The sequence below is a fragment of the Entelurus aequoreus genome, linkage group LG17 (assembly GCF_033978785.1).
Source record: "Entelurus aequoreus isolate RoL-2023_Sb linkage group LG17, RoL_Eaeq_v1.1, whole genome shotgun sequence".
Classification (NCBI taxonomy): domain Eukaryota; kingdom Metazoa; phylum Chordata; class Actinopteri; order Syngnathiformes; family Syngnathidae; genus Entelurus; species Entelurus aequoreus.
In genome coordinates, this window is record NC_084747.1 from 37,409,580 (window position 1) to 37,432,158 (window position 22,579).

Consider the following 22,579-nt stretch of genomic DNA (forward strand, 5'->3'; position numbering starts at 1 on the left):
TTCATTAAAAAAATTGCAAAAGATTCACCAACACAGATGTCCAGAATATTGTGGAATTTTGCGATGAAAACAGACGACTTAATAGCTGGCCACAATGGTGTCCCAATATGTCCGCACAATCCGTGATGTCACGCGCAAACGTCATCATACCGAGACGTTTTCAGCACAATATTTCGCGGGAAATTTAAAATTGCACTTTACTAATCTAACCCAGCCGTATTGGCATGTATGCAATGTTACGATTTCATCATTGATATATAAACTATCAGACTGCGTGGTCGGTAGTTGTGGGTTTCAGTAGGCCTTTAAAAACTAATAGTTATAAATACAACTTTTTTTTTTTTTTAAACGTCTTTTTTTTTTTGACGTATCTGGCCTGCAGGCCGTAGTTTGGGGACCCCTGTTCTATATGCTCAATGAAACATCAGAGTTTTGGTGTTGCATGCTTACGGCTACTTGCTAGCATCATTTATTGAACGGGCATCAACTTGTAGTCCACACGTATCTCTCAGTCATGTATAGAGAAAGTACGGCCAACCCAGTTTCGGGCGATCTCCCCAATGATTGATCCTAAGACACTTACAGTATGTGACAACATGGCACCATAACTGCTAACTTTGAGCTAATGCAGGGCCGGCCCGTGGCATAGGCCGTATAGGCAAATGCTAAGGGCGCCGTCCATCAGGGGGCGCCACGCCAGTGCCACAAATGTTGGAGAAAAAAAAAAGTTGGTACTATTATTTCTAAATACAAAAAAAGAATCCCTTGTTAATTAAAATGCAAAGTAAAGCCTATTTAATAGAAATATTATTTGTTACAACATACGCCCCCCCCCCCCCCCCCCCCCTCGCACGGTGCGCCCCCTCCCTTCCCGTATCATGACTCTTTTTGGACGTCACCACATCAAAAAAATCAACACAAGATGTCAAAACGGCCAAAACTGTCAGGTGCCCAGGGAAGAAAAAAGAGAAAAGAAGAGGAGTAACGAGAAAAAGACAGAGGTAGCAGGTAGGTAACGTTAGCCTACATGAAATTATTTGTCTGTGATAGTAACCTGGCTTTTTAGCATTAAGCTAATGTTACATGATTCGGCAATTGCTAATCAATAAATAGCTAGTTCTGTTTTAACGTCGGGTTAATATTGTGGAGGGAACTAAATTGTTATGGAAAATAATAATGTAACGTTAGGTAATTACAGTACTCCCACCTTACATTCCTCAGGGACCTTTGCATTAGATCTTTTAAGCAGGTGTTTTTTGTTTACATTGTTATTGCCTTCTGGTTAGCTAATGTTTGCCCTGCAGGTAATAGTCACCTTTCCACCCCTTTATATATTAGGTATAGTTGTAAGCCTAGTTGTTAAAGTGCACATCATTAATGTTAATTAAACAATATCACATGAGAGGGAATGCTGTTTTTTTAATTTGAGCACTGCTGTGATTCGGTTAAAGATAATCATAACATAACATTCTCATATGATATGTTAATTTGCTTTCTTTAAGTTAAAAAAAAGGTCAAAGACAAAGCTATTCGGTTTATTGTGAGTATATACAATTCACTGCCGATGTGGGGGGGGCGCCACCTAAAATCTTGCCTAGGGCGCCAGATTGGTTAGGGCCAGGCCTGAGCTAATGTTATGTGTTTGCGGTGCTTCCTTGTTAGTTTATTGACGTGTAAAAATGCCCTGAAATATGGAAAGCTTTTACATCGCTATCCCCACAACCCGGAAAAAAGAAAAGTATGGGAAGTGAAGGTTTTTCCGTCAACAGTGGGGAGTCACCGATTCAGGGGTCTTGTGCCAGGTAAACACACAACACAGCATCTTCCTTTTGTTTCGGACAGAACACACAAAAGCTAATACAAATGATAGCAGAATACATCAATACATTTAAGAGATGGTTTGAAAAAAACAGACTATTTTTGAATCTCAGTAAAACTAAAATAATGCAATTCTGTAAGAGCAGAACATCATTCCAAGTCGATCAAAGTTTGCATCCTCGGCTCAGATCCCACATCACGGCAAGAAAAAACTCATCCCAATGGGTTCAACGTGAAACCCTGGAAGGGACCGCAGATGTGGGGACCTCCAACTAATAATGTGAGAGTCCAGTCCATAGTGGGGCCAGCAGGGGATGCTCTTGCATGTAGACAGGTCGGGTCGCAGAGATTAAACGCTCGTCACTAAACACTACAAGAATGTATACAGCTGATTGCATCAAATACGGCCGCAAATTTATATTTCAACAAAATAAAAGCATGTTTTATTGTAATTTATGAACTGGAAGCCCAAAATGTATATTTAAATTCAAACATATTATTGTCATGATCTGTGGTCTGGATCATGTTTTTTGTTATTTTCTGTTTAAGACTCAAGTAGTTCCTGTTTGCGCTCCCTTGTTGGTCCCATGGCGACTCATTGGTTTCACCTGCCTCATTTGACACACGCACCTGGCTCTAATCAAAGAGACTATTTAAGCCTGTCGTTGCCAGTTAGTCGGCCTGGCGACATTGCTCTGTTGATGTGCTTTTCATGCTCTGTTCATACCATAGTTCATGTTGCTTGTTTCATGACATAGTAAGTGTTGTTTGTTTTATGTCCATAGCTTACTCTAAGTGTTAGTTTTTGTTTCCTTCGCAAAGTTGTGCCTTCGCCTTGAGCGCTTTTTGTTTGTACCCCTTTTATAGTTATAATTAAAAATGTTCCTACCTTCAAGCCTTGTCCGATATAGTCCGTTTGCTTCCTTGGAAAACAATCCTCGCAGAAAGCTGCGAAAACCTCCTCGTTCTGACAGAAGATGTCCAAATACCAACAAAAACAAAGCAAGATCAAGGCGAAGGCACAATTTAGCAAAGGAAACAAAAAAAGAGTAAACTATAATACCTGGGATTTATATAGCGCTTTTCTAAGTACCCAAAGTCGCTTTACATGTTAAAAACCCATCATTCATTCACACCTGTGGACATAAAACAAACAACACTTACTGTGGCATGAAATGAGCAACATGAACTATGGTATGAACAGAGCAATGTCGCCAACGACAGGCTTAAATAGTCTCTTTGATTAGAGACAGGTGCGTGTGTCAAATGAGGCAGGTGAAACCAATGAGTCGCCATGGTGACCAAACAAGGGAGCGCAAACAGGAACTAATTGAGTCTTAAACAGAAAATAACAAAAAACATGATCCAGACCACAGATCATGACAATTATTATGGTTTATTTTGTCAGGAGGTCAAAAAAACCACAATAATAATAATAATAATAATAATAATAATAATGGATTAGATTTATATAGCGCTTTTCTAGACACTCAAAGCGCTTCACAGAGAAGTGAGAAGCCATCATTCATTCACACCTGGTGGTGGTAAGCGTGGCTGCCAGTTTGCGCCTATGGCCCCCCCCCCGACCACCACCTATCATTCATCATTCATTCACCAGTGTGAGCGGCACTGAGGGCAAAGGTGAAGTGTCCTGCCCAAGGACACAACGGCAGCGATTTGGACGGTAAGAGGCAGGGAGCGAACCTGCAACCCTCAGGTTTCTGGCACAGCCGCTCTACCTACTACGCCTCAAAGCACATCATTGGTAGCAATCATGGCACCTCTCGTTTAGATGGCCATTTATGCACAACTCTGGTATTGCGTATGTGTGACTGCCATCTGCTGGTCACACATATCATTACACCGTGTACCGAATAAAATTGCTTCGAGGTCAAGGTGCACTGTCAATTTTCTAGAAAATGAAAGGAAATGAAAATGCACCTTATAGTCCGAAAAATACAATACATATTTTTATAAAATATACATAATTGAAGCAGGTTTTTGGGGTTTTTTTTTCAATCAAAGCTTTAATTCATGTTTACAACACTGTTAAAAAAAAAAAGTTGAGAAAACACACATTTTTAAGGCAACATGATGCATCAAGATTTTTGCATTTTCTCAACTTTTGACTACTATTGTTGACTTAACTAAGATTTACAAGTTGAGATAAGAGTTATGTGACATATGACATATGTGACATATGACATAACTCTTATCTCAACTTGTAAATAGTTATGTGACATGTGACATATGACATATGACATATGTGACATATGACATAACTCTTATCTCAACTTGTAAACATTAGTTAAGTCAACAATAGTAGTCAAAAGTTGAGAAAACGCAAAAATCTTGTTGCATCATGTTGCCTTGAAAATTTGCGTTTTCTAAACTTTTTTTTTTTTACAGTGAAGCTGCACTAGTTACACGGAGGCTGCAGATAGAGGGCTTGCGTTAGAGGAAATGCAAATGAGACCAGCCCATCATGCTTCTGTGTGTTCTTAATCCTTAAACCATTTGCAGCCTGGACACCAAACAAGAACGCCGATCTCCTCATCACTTAAGCAGAGAGACCCAAATTGAACCCAAATCATGAAAATGGTAACGTATTATTTTGTTCTGATTAGTGGATTTACACCATTATAGCCAAAGTGAGCAGTCGCCAAAGTCTTTTTGAACCGAATGGAATACACACCTGATCCAATATTGCTTAATTCAGTCGTCACAAAACTTCCTTTTCAACTTTGCTTGTCTATTTACAAAATTGCTTAAAAATAAATTAAATCAGAATTGTGCTGTCACATGTAACAAAAAGGGTGCAGTGCAATAATTCCCCAACTAATGTTAGTCTAATGTTTTAATAACTACAACATTCAGGGCTAACATTGCTAAATAATGCTTTAATATTATAAACACTGAACACTGCAGTAGTCATTATAAAGCACATTTTGTGTTGTATGCAAAGAGACGCATTTGAATGCAGCAGATTTCACTTCATGGTTGTGAGACTTTATTTCCTTTTCCTCCTAGTATAGTGGAAACATTTGTGTCATTGTGTGCAGTGCCAGCTCATTGTGGCCCCATTTTGGTCTTTAATATTACAAGGGTTTAATTTACTAAGTTGCTAATCAAATTGAACCCCCCCAATGCTTCAAATGTCACCAACTATTGAAAATATAAACAATGCAGCTCTAAATTGACTTGAATGTGTTCTGACCTTTTTTGCTTGCGTGGAGTGTATAGGCCCTGGGTGTGTTTCCATTGAAAACATGACTGAGAAAAACACATTTTGAAAAAGAGAGTTTTTAGGGGAAAAAAAACTTTCTTTCTGGTCTTAAGTTATGTCATCACTTATAGCAGACACAAAGAGCAGAATTATTGATTGATTGATTGAGACTTTTATTAGTAGGTTGCACAGTGAAGTACATATTCCGTACAATTGACCACTAAATGGTAACACCCGAAAAAGTTTTTCAACTTGTTTAAGTCGGGGTCCACTTAAATTGATTCATGATACAGATATATACTATCATATATACTATCATCATAATACAGTCATCACACAAGATAATCACAATGAATTATTTACATTATTTACAATCAGGGGGGGGGTTAGGATATGGACATCAAGTAGTGGACAGAGAGAGAGAGAGAGAGAGAGAGAGAGAGAGAGAGAGAGAGAGAGAGAGAGAGAGAGAGAGAGAGAGAGAGAGAGAGAGAGAGAGATCAGTAGGCATAAGAAAAAGTATCTGCATTTGATTGTTTACATTTGATTGTTAGCATTTCGGGGAGGGTGTTAGTTTAGGGTTGTAGCTGCCTGGAGGTGAACTTTTATTGCGGTTTTGAAGGAGGATAGAGATGCCCTTTCTTTTATACCTGTTGGGAGCGCATTCCACATTGATGTGGCATAGAAAGAGAATGAGTTAAGACCTTTGTTAGTTCGGAATTTGGGTTTAACGTGGTTAGTGGAGCTCCCCCTGGTGTTGTGGTTATGGCGGTCATTTACGTTAAGGAAGTAGTTTGACATGTACTTCGTTATCAGGGAGGTGTAGCGGATTTTATAGACTAGGCTCAGTGCTAGTTGTTTAACTCTGTCCTCCACCTTGAGCCAGCCCACTGGAACCTTAACAACAAAAAAGGAATTCTAATTGTATCTACACCTGTTTTCACCATTTTTATCACCAGTGTGCGTGATGTGTGTACAAGAAGAATGTGCACACACAAGAGATTTGTCACCTTCTCCAGCCTTCTATAATCATTTACTCAACCTCAGGAGTGGTGTGGGAAAACTGATACTGAACTTTTAATACACTTCCTGATTTTTTTCATTTTTCCATTTTGCCACTCTGATGTCTGCTAAATACTAACGTTATGATGCAATCTAATAAAAAATATATTTAGACTAGAATGCATGACATTTAATACCTGATCCCTCATATGTAGCCCAATAAGTACCAAAAAAAGAGTATGTACTGTAGACTAGTATGTCTAGATCTCAAACTTTTTTCACCAATTACCACCTCAGGAAAAACTTGTCTCACCAAGTACCATCATAATGGCCAACATTAAAATACAGGTGCATAGTAGGCCTACGTATTCATTAAAACAAAAGGCAGAGGTTTTATTTAACACGTATTTTCAATATTTTTGTCCACTTTAACATTACACGTGACACAATGCACGAACATCAACAATGATAGTCCATGTACAGTACATATTTTCACCCTTATTTGGCGTACCACTAAATGGAGCCTGCTTACCACTACTGGTACCCGTACTACAGTTTGAGAATAACTGGTCTAGGATATATAAATAGATAATTAAAATGAGAAGGGTGTTCATCATATTGTTGAATTCTAATAATAAAAAATAAAAAAAAGTGCAGTACATAAACAGACAAAAAGGTTATATTAAATATCCATCCATCAATCTTCTTCCGCTTATCCGAGGCCCAAGCAAAGAAACCCAGACTTCCCTCTCCCCGGCCACTCCATCCAGCTCCTACCGGATGATCCTGAGATGTTCTTAGGCCAGCTGGGAGACATAGTCCCCCCAATGTGTCCTGGGCCTTCCCCGTGGCCTCCCACCGGTGGGACCTGCCCTAAACACCTCCACAGGAAAGCGATGGAGGGGATCCTGATTAAATGCCCGAACCACCTCATCTGGCTCCTCTCGATGTGGAGGAGCAGCGGCTTTACTCTGAACTCCTCTTGAATGACAGAACCTCACCCTCTCACCCTATTTTTAAGGGAGAGCACCGCCACCCGATGGAGGAAACTAAATTCGGCCGCTTGTACCCGTGATCTTGTCCTTTCGATCATAACCCAAAGCTTATGACCATAAGTGAGGCAATTAACATTGATCGACCAGTAAATCGAGAACTTTTCCTCCCGGCTCAGCTCTTTTTTTACGACGCCACACTAATCCACCTGTTGATCTCACGATCCACTCTTCCCTCACTCATTAACAAAACTCTGAGTTACATTAACTCCTCCACTTAGGGCAAGATCTCCTCCCCAACCCGGAACATACTGAAGTCTCTTTGTACTTTTCTTTATCAAACAGAGCTTCTTTGGCAAACTAAAGAACATGTAAGTTGAAAGACTTGAAACAAAACACAATGTAGTGTTCATGTATTTGTAGCTCTGAGCTCCTGTTTCTCCTTTCCCACAGCGGCCCTCCTCCGGCACCACCTCGAAGGACAGGTGAGGTCACTACCTCCCATGTAGAAAATGCACCGTTTTGTTTATTTACAGCACAACTAACCTGTGTGCATCTTTGTGTCTTTACCAGGCCAAAGTGATGCATTTGGGAGGAGACAACATACGTTTGTAAATAACAAAATAATAATGATTGTTGTGATTGAGTTGATGCTTGCTCTCCAACGGTAGCAGGTTAAGTTCACTTGTAGCGAGGTCAAGAAATAGTTTTTACCAACCACATCGAGTAATAACTCAAATCAAACCCACTGATGAGAGCTTTATTAATTTGTAATTATTTATCAATATATCCTCATAATGATACGATTACAAAAACAGTTTCTAGCATATTATATAGTTACTGTATATTATATATATACGTTGACACTTTACCCTTTGACAGCTCCACGCCTTAAGGAAATTGGGAAAATGGCTATTTTACAGACTTTATACACAAATATAAATACATATTAGATATTTGTGTTAGTTTGCTGCAAGCTTTTAAAGGTTCTGTCTCAGGTCAAAGTTCATTAGATAAAACATGTCAAAACAACCAACCACATCTAGTCTTGCCTCAAAAGGGGACTTAATATGCAAAACCAACTTGTCTAAGCTATTGGTACCTGTTTTGGTGTATTTAGAATCTGCACAAATCCCCAAAACAATGAAGGCATGGCGGGGATATTAATAAAACAATCTTGCCTTCATTCCTATTTATTTCAAATGAAAACTTGTGACGTTTTCATAGAGCAGTGGTTCTCAAACTTCTTTCTCTAAGTACCACCACAATGAGCAAAAAAAATAAAATACAGTAGCGTAGTAGGCCTTAGTATTCATTAAAACAAGGAAGCTGTTTTATTTAACAAGAATATTTAATATGTTTGGCCACTGTAACATTACACACAATATAAACAACAACACTGTGTTTGAATATAGGAAAATAAAACACTGCTTTAACCAAGTGATTCTTTGGCATACTACTAGATAGAGCTCGCCTACCACTAGTGGTACACGTACCACAGTTTTAGAATCCCCACAGTTAGAGTTGCCATTGTAGTTCGACGCTGTAGTAAGTACGTTTCTTCTGTTTTCTATCCTTCTGTTGTGGGGCTGACTGGCTCGTACAAGCACATGCATCCTCGGCTGCTGACATTTTTGATACAAAGCAGCATAGAGTTTGAACTTATATCTGTCAGTAGACTCCTCCAGCCACGAGCCAGAGGTAAGCTAGTTACCGAGCAACTGCTGCTGCTGTACAGCCTCTGAGCATGGGAAAATGTAATGGCTAATTACAAATTATGCCTGTCAACTGTGTTATAGAAGGTTGTGGCTCGAACCCGAGAAGTTGGTCATTCTTCAAATTATTATCGGACTACAATGGTGGACTTGCGCAAAGTTCTTTGGCTAAAGCCCTACCATATATGGAGATATCTGTGATGTAACAATTGGGAAAACAAATGGGGCAAATTCCCAATGGCTAGTTAGGAGAACGTATGAAGGAATGAAAGATTGTTTTACAAATATCTCCACCATGCCTCCCTGGTTTGACTTGAAATTGTCGGGACTTATGCAGATCACAAATACACAAAAACAGGCACTAACACTACCCATATCCACATAGGGCAAAATATATTTTCGACAAATAAAACCTGTCAGTTGGATTACACATCGACATACAGGCTAACGGGCATATATAGTTCCCCCGTTAGCCTATATGTTAGGGTGACCATTTCCATTACACCAAAAAGGAGGACAATTTGCGGCATATGACACCAAAAAGGAGGACATTATGCGGCATATCAATAAATTACTATGGTGTACATAGGAGTCTGGTATACTCTTATTTATAGTACAACTTTGAGTGGTTTAAAGATGATGTTTGTGTGGCTGAATAGGAAAAAATATTAAAGTCAAGTGTTTGTTAACAGTATTTGTATTTATTCAATACATTGTGGTGTTCAAAAAGTGACCACTGAGATGAATCTTTTCTAGTGCAGAGTGCCACAAAGTATAACATGTGTGGACTTAAATGTAAACAACAATTAACAGGTAACATATATAATTTTTTAAAAATGTGAGCGACATCAGACGTGCACACTGTGGCCACACCAGCGTCACACCTGTCCCAAACCTGACATAACAATTTAAATGTTTTATTAAAATAATTTTCTGATATAAGTGATTTTGCCCTCTTACAATGACAATAACAAAAAAACATGTTTTTCATGACCTATGTGCTAGTATTGTATGTCTGGCTGCGGGTCCTGCCTTTAAAAGAAATGTTACCCCTTTCAGAGATTACATTTAGTTCCTGTAACTTTGTCTGTAAAATACATCTTTTTATTAACATTTATGAAATCTAGTGACAATATTTCATGAATAATATCCTTAGATTAACATTCTTAATAAATGGCAGTAAAATAAGCACACATCTGATTGAGGAGTCAGTGTTACAACCTGGCATTTACACATTGTGTGGCGTTGGGGTTGTCCGACTTTTTGTGTGGCCATAAACGCAGCACTGGCTAAGTGCCATGAGTGCGTGTGTTGATGCAGGTGAGCGAGCGAGCGGCTGCTGTTGAAACGACGGATGACAACGTTGGTTTAAGCCTGGTTTGTATGGCAGAAAATTACCAGTTTTTATAGATACAAGTTTTTTTTACTCATGATTTTGGTGTGGTTACAAACAGTTTTGCTCAATAAAGTGATTGATGGAATTCCTGTCCGTAAAGTTTCTCGTCAGACAATAATTGAACTGTGTTGACAAAGATTGTTTTATTCATTGGGGCCACTCTTGTTGTCACTTGTCACTCACAGAGTTGCATTGCAAAATCATACAGAATAAATTGTAATGTGTTTATTTTGTTTAAAGGCCTACTGAAATGAATTTTTTTTATTTAAACGGGGATAGCAGATCTATTCTATGTGTCATACTTGATCATTTCGCGATATTGCCATATTTTTGCTGAAAGGATTTAGTATAGAACAACGACGATAAAGATTGCAACTTTTGGTATCTGATAAAAAAAAAAGGCTTGCCCCTACCGGAAGTAGCGTGACGTAGTCAGTTGAACATATACGCAAAGTTCCCTATTGTTTACAATGATGGCCGCATGAAGTGAGAGAGATTCGGACCGAGAAAGCGACAATTTCCCCATTAATTTGAGCGAGGATGAAAGATTTGTGGATGAGTAAAGTGCAAGTGAAGGACTAGTGGGGAGTTGAAGCTATTCAGATAGGGAAGATGCTGTGAGAGCCGGGGGTGACCTGATATTCAGCTGGGAATGACTACAACAGTAACTAAACACAAGACATATATATACTCTATTAGCCACAACACAACCAGGCTTATATTTAATATGCCACAAATTAATCCTGCATAAAAACACCTACGTGTTTGTTATGCTAGCTCCTAGCTCCTCTGCTAGCTCCTAGCTCCATAGAACACGCCAATACAATTCAAACACCTGATCAACACACACAATCACTCAGCCCAAAAGACCGTTCACCTAACCCAAGGTTCATAAAGCTTATATATTTTTAAAAAGTTACGTACGTGACGCGCACGTACGGTACGGTACGTGTTATGCTAGCTCCTAGCTCCTATGCTAGCTCCTAGCTCCATAGAACACGCCAATACAATTCAAACACCTGATCAACACACACAATCACTCAGCCCAGAAGACCGTTCACCTAACCCAAGGTTCATAAAGCTTATATATTTTTAAAAAGTTACGTACGTGACGCGCACGTACGGTACGGTACGTGTTATGCTAGCTCCTAGCTCCTATGCTAGCTCCTAGCTCCATAGAACACGCCAATACAATTCAAACACCTGATCAACACACACAATCTCTCAGCCCAAAAGACCGTTCACCTAACCCAAGGTTCATAAAGCTTATATATTTTTAAAAAGTTACGTACATACGCAAAAAAAAGTTGCGCACATACGGTCAAGTGATCAAATGTTTAGAAGCCAAAGCTGCATACTCACAGTAGCACGTCTGCGTCTTTGTCATCCAAATCCAAGTAATCCTGGTAAGAGTCTGTGTTGTCCCAGTTCTCTACAGGCGTCTGTGTATCGAAGTCAAAAGTCCTCCTGGTTAGAGTCTCTGTTATCCGAGTTTTTCCATCTTCACTGCATCTTTCGGGAATGTAAACAAAGAAGCGCCGGCTGTGTACTGTTGTTGCTGACTACGTTCGAAAAATACGTCCATTTCGCACCGACAACTTTCTTCTTTGCTTGTTCAGCTTCCTTCTCCATAATGCAATGAACATGATTGAAACAGATTCACGAACACAGATGTCCAGAATACTGTGGAATTATGAAATGAAAACAGAGCTTTTTCGTATTGGCTTCAATGTGGAAGGCATACCCGTGTTCCCCGGTCTACGTCACGCGCATACGTCATCCTCAGAGGCGTTTCGAACCGGAAGTTTAGCGGCAAATTTAAAATGTCACTTTATAAGTTAACCCGGCCGTATTGGCATGTGTTATAATGTTAAGATTTCATCATTGATATATAAACTATCAGACTGCGTGGTCGGTAGTAGTGGGTTTCAGTAGGCCTTTAAAGTTCAGATGGGATTTTTGATTTCCTGCGCGGCATTAATTGGCTGTGCGCAGCGTGTCAGCGGTGCGCCATTGTGCGTGCGCGCACCTTAGAGGGAACGTTGGACCCTTGTTTACCTTTTTAACCAATGATAAGCAGATTTGTATCCGACACCGCTCTTAGCCAATCATTTGATATGTTACTGCGTTGGGGGCATTTTTTTACGGTCTATGATTGGCTATTGCGCTGCAGCCCAGCAAAGATGAAAAAACTCTGCTCTTCAAGCCTAGTGCGCAAAAAGGAGGACAAATACTTGTCCGGCTTGATGCTGCGCCGGACGCCGGACAGGGCATTAAAAATCCGGACTGTCCGGCCTAAATCCGGACACCTGGTCACCCTACTATATGTTGATGTGTATGCTCCCATTGACCGGGCTAGCATGCTAAGCATTTGTTGCATGAACATACTAGCTTTGTTAGACAAGATCATAGACTGTATTGGACAATATAGTTTACATACAAAATGTCAATTTCCATTTATTACAAGTAATAAGAAAACCTAAATGCCTGACATACCTATCAAGGAGGAAATTAACAAGTTTGGCGTCAGATGAAAAAATCTTCTCCGCCTTCAATCGTCTCCATCTTTCAAAGACATCCCCGATACAAATCCTTGTTTTCTTCCTGGCTTTGTCATGAATAAGTTGAGAATCGTAGGGACGCCTTTTAGATTTACTGAGGTCTGACATGTTTAGTAACTTTACCAGTGGCAGTAGCTAGACGAAGATGGCGGTGCGTAACCGGCAACCTGGATGTGACACACTCACAGACTTTCTAATCGGTCAAACGGTGGAGGGCGGGGCATCGCAATTAGCGAAAGTTGTAAGATTTCCGGGCTAATTTTGAAATGAGCATATCCCGGCCGAACTGCTGTTATCAGTTATAGAGGTATTCGAAAAAAACATGATTTATTAATGCCTTTTGACATATCAGGGCCATCTAATGATGACTTGACATGCAATTTTCTTATGGCTCCTTTATACATGTGTCTTATTGCACCCAAAGAACAATATTAAAAATGTCCTATTGCACTCAAATAACAGTTTACAATTATTTTAAATATTAGATCAAGCCTGCCTGTTATGGTTACTACTAAGGGGAGGTGACGGCAAACAGACACCAGGGGGAAGTATGTACAATTATTTATATATAAATATTCAATATATATAATAATAACAAACAATACTAATTTAATAAACTAAGGAAATGGAGTGTGAACTAGATCCAAGGTGTGTATGGTGTAAGACTATGTGTGTAGTTAGCTGTTGTATATTACCGTGATGTTGGATGAGAGCGAAGGAGGCAATCGATGGGGCAGGCAGGTGATCAGGGGCGAGAGAGAGACGTCTGAGTCCAGGGGCAAGCGAGGAGTCGGGAAACGGGGAAGGTAGTCCAAAAAACACCGGTAGTGATGGGTCCGGCAACACCGATGCATCGGCGCATGCGTCGAGCTCATAGAGCGATACCCTGTGTCGGTGCGCATATCGCTTTTAGAAAGTCACGTGACCGCTCATGAGCTGTTCTGGTCACGTGACCGCTCATGAACTGTATCGCACTGACGCCTGCGCGCCAAACTGTGTTTATTAGCAAGCGGCGCAATGCGTGTTGTTGACGAACACCGTTAGGGCCGCTTGTTGTCACTGTCACTCAAAGTTGCATTTCAAAATTACACAGAATAAATGTGTTTATTTTGTTTAGAATTCAGATGGGTTTGATTTGGTGCGCGGCATATATTGGCTATGCGGCGCACGGTGTGCGCGGAGGACGCTTGAGCACTGCGCAATTGCGCAGGCGCGCACCTTAGAGGGAATGTTGCTCACAGGGCACAGAGGCGTCAGTGCGATACAGTTCGCGTATCGGTCACGTGACCAAAGCAGCTCATGATCGGTCACGTGACTTTCTAAAAGCGGTACGCGCACCGACACAGGGTTTCGCTCTATGAGCTCGACGCATGCGCCTATACATCTGTGTTGCAGGACCCATCACTACTGTTACTAGAGAAGGTACAGGAATGACGGCGTGGCGAAGTTGGTAGAGTGGCCGTGCCAGCAATCGGTTACTGGGGTTCAATCCCCACCTTCTACCATCCTTGTCACGATACATGTTCACATTATTTGACTGTATCTAAAAAAGATAAAAATATATTTTTATTTAAATGAAGATATGAAATAATCCTACATGAAATACAATGACTTGGTTTATATTATTGTATATACTAGGTCAGGGGTCGGCAACCCAAAATGTTGAAAGAGCCATAATGGACCAAAAATACAAAAACAAATCTGTCAGGAGCCGCAAAAAATTAAAAGCCATATTACATGTATCATGAGATATAAATTTAATTAAGATGACTTAAAGGAAAGTAAATGAGCTCAAATATATAGCTACAAATGAGTCATAATGATGCAATATGTACATATCGCTAGCCTAAATAGCATGTTAGCATCGATTAGCTTGCAGTCATGCAGTGACCAAATATGTTTGATTAGCACTCCACACAAGTCAATAACATCAACAAAACTCACCTTTGTGCATTCACGCACAACGTTTAAAGTTTGGTGGACCAAATGAGACAGAAAAAGAAGTGGCATAAAACACGTCCTACAAAGTCGGAGAAAGGTCTAGATGTAAACAAACTATACGGTGAGTTCAAGGACCGCCAAAATTAGTAGGACAAAACGGCGCTCGCCAAATACTCGAATCAGTGAAGCATGTTTAATATAAACAGTGTGCTTTATAACAATTAGGGAGGTTTGTGTCATGTTTGTCCTCATACAGAAACCATACTAAAACAAAAAATATATTTTTTTCCCCTCAACTTTTTCCATTCTTCATACATTTTTGAAAAATCTCCAGAGAGCCACTAGGGCGGCGCTAAAGAGCCGCATGCGGCTCTAGAGCCGCGGGTTGCCGACCCCCGTACTAGGTCATAAAATCAGTGTCAGTTGAGTCGGTCCATAGGTTGCCTGTAGGGATTTTTAATGTCCAGCAGATGTCAGTATTTAGTGACACAGTATCGACACAGTATCAATACAGTTTTGCAATGTGTCGAAACGCTTCATGAGGCCTCATCAACCCATCACTAGTCCAGGGGCAAGCGAGGAGTCGGGAAACGGGGAAGGTAGTCCAAAAAACACCGGGGAACAAAGGGAGATCTCAGAGCGGGGAGACTCGGAAAGGCACTGCGGGAGAGCAACAATAAGGACGTCAGAATAAAAGAGGGAAAACAACAACAGCAAGAGAGCATCAAGCTTCGCTTACGGGTCACCAAATGAGTACTAAGTTCCCGCAAGGATCCCTGGGTCCACTGGTCCTTTAAGCGGCTCGCCCTCATCAGTTGCAGGTGTGTCGATTGCCAATCGTCAGCAGGCTTGTAGCTGCGTGGGTGTGGTGCTCTCAGCGCGAGCATGGGCGTGTCCGAGCGCGCTGTCAGCGGATCCTCCAAGTGCTCCAGCAGATGAGGGAGACGCAGACTGCGCGTGCGCCATAACACTGCCATTATCTAGAATTAGGTTAGAATTGAATATCTTTATTGACATTCTATTAAATGCTTCATGATTTATGGTTGCCAATTTTGACCCGTTCTTTAAGACAATGCAATAATTATTAAACACTAAAAACACGGCTAAAATACATAGATAAGACAAGTAGCAGGTAAAACACACATTGTTAAAGATAAAACACAAATTAAAAAGTGGGAATTTGTTACGAAATTCAGTCAATTCACTTGCATTATTTTACATTACATGGGCGGTTTGGACTGTTCTGAAAATAACAAGCCAACCAGCTGTATGCGTGTGTCGTATCTACTGTACATGTGCACGGGGGAAGCTGTTAACTATATTAGCTGCCCCGCTTTAAACTCCTTGTGCAAGTCTGAATGTTTGTTATTTAAATGGTAACCTAAATTTGAAGCAAGGGTGGTGATTAGGGATGTCCGATAAATGCTTTAAAATGTAATATCGGAAATTATCGGTATCGGTTTCGTTATTATCGGTATCGGTTTTTAAAAAGTAAAATGTCTGACGTTTTTAAACGCCGCTGTGCACACGGACATAGGGAGAGGTACAGAGAGACAATAAGCCTTTAAGGCACTTCCTTTACGTGCATGCCATCCCAGTCACATAATATCTACCGGCTTTACTCTTTACAAATTGATGCAAGACATGCTTGTTCAACAGCCATACAGGTCACACTGAGGGTGGTATAAACAACTTTAACATTGTTACAAATATGCGCCACACTGTGAACCCACACCAAACAAGGATGACAAACACATTTTGGGAGAAAATCCGCACCGTAACACAACATAAACACAACAGAACAAATACCCAGAATCCCTTGTAGTACTAACTCTTCCGGGATGCTACAATATAACCCCCCCCCCCCCCCCCCCCCCACACACACACACCTCAACCCCGCCCACCTCAACCTCTCATAGTCTCTCTCAGGGAGAGCATGTCCCAAATTCCAAGCTGCTGTTTGGATAGATAGAACTTTATTGATTCCTTCAGGAGAGTTCCCTCAGGAAAATTAAAATTCCAGCAGCAGTGTACAGAATTGAAATCGAATTTAAAAAGTAAATAATGGGGGTATAAGTGTAAACAGAATCGAAAAATATTACAATAAAAATAAAAAGCAACAATGAGAATAAAAATATAACAGTAAAATAAGAATATAACAAGAGAAACTAGGCAGTAGTGACCATGTTATGAAAAAGTATTGCGCTGTTATTGTTTTGAGGCATGTTGTAAAAAAAAGAATGCACTTTGTTACTTCAATAATAAACATGGTAGTGCCATGTTGGCATTTTTTTCCATAACTTGAGTTGATTTATTTTGGAAAACCTTGTTACATTGTTTAATGCATCCAGCGGGGCATCAGAACAAAATTATGCATATAAATGTGTTATTTCCACGACTGTATATATCGGTTTTGGTTGATATCGGTGTCTGTAATTAAGAGTTGGACAATATCGGAATATCGGATATCGGTAAAAAAGCCATTATCGGACATCTCTAGTGGTAATGCTGTATTGACACATTTGGCGAGGCATGTTTTAAAGCAGCACGGCGCTTCCATGTTTAAAGCGTCATCTTTGACAGTTCTGAAGCATATTGCCTTCCACGCACCCTTTGTATTTACCAGTAGAATTGCTGTTATTTTGTCAGTATTCCTTTAGACTATTTTTATGATTGTATGCGCTCAGTGTGTGCGTTTTGACACACGAATGCGCAACGTCCCCGCCGTACGGCAGCACATGTGGATGAAAAAAAACTATTGGTATTTTCCAAAGGCAGTAGAACTTTTTAATTATTTTGTACCACGGTACTTTATTAGTAGCGGTGTACTGTACAACGCTCTAGTCCCACCATTACACAACAAACCCGACAGCAATGGAGTTAACGGCTGAGATCGTTTTTTTGTTTTTTTACATTCATAATGCTTCGGTTGATGAATAAACGAAGAACTACATGGATAAGAAACTGTCATCTATGACTGTTGTCTCTTGTGAAAATGTTGAAGGTATGTAACGTTAATGTTTTCATATTTGCAATTGTTGTATATTTGTTGGTCGTGCGATGGGTGATGATGAGCCAATAAGACGCCAACGAGGAATCGTCGAACAAAAAGCTTTATTTGTTTCAGCGAGCCTCAGACTGGAACTGCAGCTCCAGGAGAAAGTGTATGGGCCGGATCACTCTTCTGATGTCCTCTCGGACCACAGTGACTAAATACCACTTCCCGAACGTTAAAGTTAAAGTACCACTGATAGTCACACACACACTAGGTGCGGTGAAATTACTCTCTGCGTTTGACCCATCCCCTTGTTCCACCCCCTGGGAGGTGAGGGGAGCAGTGAGCAGCAGCAGTGGCCGCGCTCGGGAATCATTTTGGTGATTTAAAAAATCCCCACTCTTTGTAACTCTAGCCATGGAGCCGGCCAGTCAATCTTTCCCTGACATTATTCTTTTGTTCAGTTTGAGTCGGGTGACCTCCAACCCCTATCATCTACTCCTACCTGTGGGGGCTTCCTACCAGCTAATGTTTTTATTATAATTTATTTATTATTTTATTATCACTCCTAAAATCCAATGCTACATTCTTGTAGGATTCCAATTTCCTGGGGGCAAAAGCCACCACTCTCCGGAGAGCTTGTGATGGACATGTGCACTTTTGACCCTAGTAGAATAATCCTCTTAAGGATTCTGTGACCAAATACGAAAAAATGGTAGCTCACAATCATGTAAATAAATGGTACATGGTATAATTCACCTCACAAGCTTTAAAGTTTTAATATTTAAGTATTATTTAGTATTTTAGCCTAACGTCAGCTAGCGTGGCTAGCTGGCTAACATTACAAACTAACAATCCGAACTAACATGTTATATATTGTATAAATTATGCAGAAATTGTACATTTTTCTCTGGCCCTACATGCAATGAGTCAACTGGGACACCACTACCTTCACAAGAAAAGTAGGGATAGGGCTAAAAAGTAGTGTGAGGGGGTTTATTGAGATTGGGCCTGTAGATTGATGCCTCAAAGGCATTGCATTCATGCATTATCTTTACAATGAAGTAAGAAACAATGAATTTAGTGCAGGGGTGTCAAACGTACGGCCCGAGGGCCGGATCAGGCCCGCGAACTGGTTTTATCTGGCCCGCGGGAGGAGTTTGCTAAGTATAAAAATTAACCTGACATTTTTTTATGAAAGAAACTGCTCTTCTAAATATGTCCACGGGATGTCTCGCAATAGCAATTCTTTGTATCTTTGTAGATGATGCTACACATGTACAAAATAAACCACATGATGCAAACTACATAAATAAAATACTGTAATTTGATTTTGATATAATTTTTTTATCTTGATAGATTGAAAATCAACACCAATGAGTTGACTGATGAACATTATCACATAATTTATTCAGACAATATAAATAACGACAAATAAATTATTAACCGCAACATGTAAATGAAAAAAAAACTCAACAACATTATGATTTGTAAAATTTCCGAACGTGCTTGTTCTATTTTTAAACAAAGAAAACAATCTGAAGTTGTCTTTATTTTCAAGTTATCGTGCCGTGAGTAGATTTTTCTCCATGTGGCCCCCGATCTAAAATGAGTTTGACACCCCTGATTCAGTGAGTCATTTTCCATGTGTTCAATAGCAGGAAGAGGAAGAGGAGGGAGACATGTATGAAGCCCCGCCTTGTGGGCGCCCAGCTGTCAACCTCGCACAGAAACAAGTCGAAGAAAATGTTTATATGGGTAAGAGAAATATTACCCAAACTCACATTAAAATTATTTTTGTGATCTGTTGATGTGTTTAATTTTGCAGAAAGAACAACCAGCTCTTCTATTCCTCAAAGAATGGCTGCACCACCACCGAGGCTTGGCACCAGACCTCAGGTTGATTCAGCTCACTGTCCTGGCTGTCTGTTAGAAACCTAATTTGCCTTTCTTCTGACACCCAGAAGCCTCTGCAACATCCTAAAGAGTCTGGCGTTGACTCCAACACCAAGAAGCGTGAGTGAGTGTGCAGTTTGCGTGGAAGCATTTCATGTTGTGAACATGTTGCATCCTCTTTGTCTGCTCATGTTGGTCAGCACCTGAGGTTGACAGAAACGAGAAGCCTGGCAGGAAAAAGATGACACCTCCTCCAGCACCTGCAGCTCTCTTTCTTACATCTGACATGGAGGAAGGTGGAGTATTTTATTTAACGTTAACAAATAATTATATGTAAAATATATACAGTACAGGCCAAACGTTTGGACACCCCTTCTCATTTCAGTGTGTTTTCTTTAATTTCATGACTATTTACATTGTAAATTGTCACGGAAGGCATCAAAACTATGACACCTGTGAAGTGAAAACCCTTTCAGGGGACTACCTCTTGAAGCTCATCGAGAGAATGCCAAGCGTGTGCAAAGCAGTAATCAGTGCAAAGGGTGGCTCTTTTGAAGAAACTAGAATATAAAACATGTTTTCAGTTATTTCAGCTTTTTTTGTTAAGTACATAACTCTACATGTGTTCATTCATAGTTTTGATGCCTTCAGTGACAATCTACAATGTAAATAGTCATGAAAATAAAGAAAATGTATTGAATGGGAAGGTGTGTCCAAACTTTTGGACTGTACTGTACATATTTTGTAAATATACTGTATAGTTAATGATAAATACATAAATAAATAAATAAATAAATAAAGGCATTTTCTGACTGATTAGAAAAAAGGTTCCATATATACCTTTTTCAACATAATGCAGACGTCCCTCAATAATGTACTGGAAGCAAGCTGCCCATAATCTAGCCTTGATTCTGGAATTTGAAAGGTTATTTGAGTAAGACACTGTGTTTTGTGTGTCTGTAGCTTTAATGCTAATGAGCTGTGCCTATTCTAGCCCATCTGGCAGATTGTCTGGCTCCAAACAGCGCAATAAGGGCACTTTTTAAATATACAAACCCCAAAACCAGTGAAGTTCGCACATTGTGTAAATCGTAAATAAAAACAGAATCCAATGATTTGCAAATCCTTTTCAACATATATTCAATTGAAGAACTGGAAAAAGTTGTTATTTTTTTGCAAATACTAGCTCATTTGGAATTTGATGCCTACAACATGTTTCAAAAAAGCTGGCACAAGTAGCAAAAAAGACTGACAAAGTTGAGGAATGCTCATCAAACTCTTATTTGGAACATACCACAGGTGACGAGGCTAATTGGGAACAGGTGGGTGCCATGATTGGGTATAAAAGCATGTTCCATGAAATGCTCAGTCATTCACAAACCAGGATGAGGCGAGGGTCACCACTTTGTGAACAAATGCGTGAGCAAATTATCGAACAGTTTAGAACAACATTTCTCAACGAGCTATTGCAAGGAGTTTAGGGATTTCACCATCTACGGTCCGTAAAATCATCAAAAGGTTCAGAGAATCTGGAGAAATCACTGCACGTAAGCAGCAAGCCTAAAAACCAACATTGAATGCCCATGACCTTCGATTCCTCAGGCGGTACTACATCAAAAACCGATGTCAGTGTGTAAAGGATATCACCACATGGGCTCAGGGACACTTCAGAAAACCACTGTCAGTAACTGCAGTTCGTCACTACATCTGTAAGTGCAAGTTAAAACTCTACTATGCAAAGCGAAAGCCATTTATCAACAACACCCAGAAACGCAGCCGGCTTCGCTGGGCCCGAGCTCATCTAAGATGGACTGATGCAAAGTGCAAAAGTGTTCTGTGGTCTGACAAGTCCACATTTGAAATTGTTTTTGGAAACTGTGGACGTCGTGTCCTCCGTAACAAAGAGGAAAAGAAACATCTGGATTGTTCTAGGCTCAAAGTTCAAAAGCCAGCATCTGTGATGGTATGGAGGTGTATTAGTGCCCAAGGCATTGGTAACGTGCACATCTGTGAAGGCACCATTAATGCTGAAAGGTACATACAGGTTTGGAGCTACATATGTTGCCATCCAAGCAACGTTATCATGGACGCCCCTGCTTATTTCAGCAAGACAATGCCAAGACACGTGTTACAACAGTGTGGCTTCATAGTAAAAGAGTGCGGGTACTAGACTGGCCTGCCTGTAGTCCAGACCTGTCTCCCATTGAAAATGTGTGGCGCATTATGAAGCGTAAAATACCACTATGGAGACCCCGGACTGTTGAACAACTTAAGCTGTACATCAAGCAAGAACGGGAAATAATTCTACCTGAAAAGCTTCAATAATTGGTCTCTTTAGTTCCCAAACGTTTACTGAGTGTTGTTAAAAGGAAAGGCCATGTAACACAGTGGTAAAAAAAAAACCCTGTGCCAACTTATTTGCCACGTGTTGCTGCCATTAAATTCTAAATTAATGATTATTTGCAAAAAAAAATTACTTTTCTCAGTTCGAACATTAAATATCTTGTCTTTGCAGTCAATTCAATTGAATATAAGTTGAAAAGGATTTGCAAATAAATCATTGTATTCTGTTTTTATTCACGAATTACACAACGTGCCAACTTCACTGGTTTTGGGTTTTGGGTTTTGTACATCGTAACTGTACTTCCCCAACAGTGGGGCACACATGTTAGCAATATTAGCATAGCTACGTAAATGAACTACAGTGCTTCATATAACTTTGCAGCCACATTTTAACAACATCATGTACATGTTAGCCCTTTTGCTAAAGAAAAACAAAATGATCAAACTTACAGCTCACGTGTCTGTAGCTGATTGAATGTCAGTTGGTCCAGGTTTCATTTAAGATGTGTAGCGAAGCCTGTCCTTTTCCCTTCTTTTAACAAGCCATTCTCCATGAAGTGGGCAAGCATTATCTAGTTTAGGGCATTCAGGGGTTGTATCATGTACATGATAAAGGAGGGTTTTTTTCATGGTGTCATGAAAACATAACATTCAAAAGCAACCTATTGTAGCAAACAAGTAAGGGAGATGAATT

General features: G+C 40.1%; 1 protein-coding gene across 1 annotated transcript in view; it reads left to right on the top strand.

The window, feature by feature from the left end:
* Positions 1-4,339: 4,339 nt before the first annotated feature.
* Positions 4,340-22,579, top strand: part of LOC133632007 (B-cell linker protein-like) — a 29,302-nt gene continuing 11,062 nt past the window's right edge. The window contains exons 1-8 of the mRNA XM_062024231.1: positions 4,340-4,419; positions 7,384-7,409; positions 7,492-7,523; positions 7,612-7,649; positions 19,305-19,404; positions 19,475-19,545; positions 19,611-19,662; positions 19,743-19,838. Coding sequence (XP_061880215.1) covers positions 4,411-4,419; positions 7,384-7,409; positions 7,492-7,523; positions 7,612-7,649; positions 19,305-19,404; positions 19,475-19,545; positions 19,611-19,662; positions 19,743-19,838 — 424 coding nt within the window. The 5' untranslated portion in view covers positions 4,340-4,410. The remainder of the gene's footprint in view (positions 4,420-7,383; positions 7,410-7,491; positions 7,524-7,611; positions 7,650-19,304; positions 19,405-19,474; positions 19,546-19,610; positions 19,663-19,742; positions 19,839-22,579) is intronic.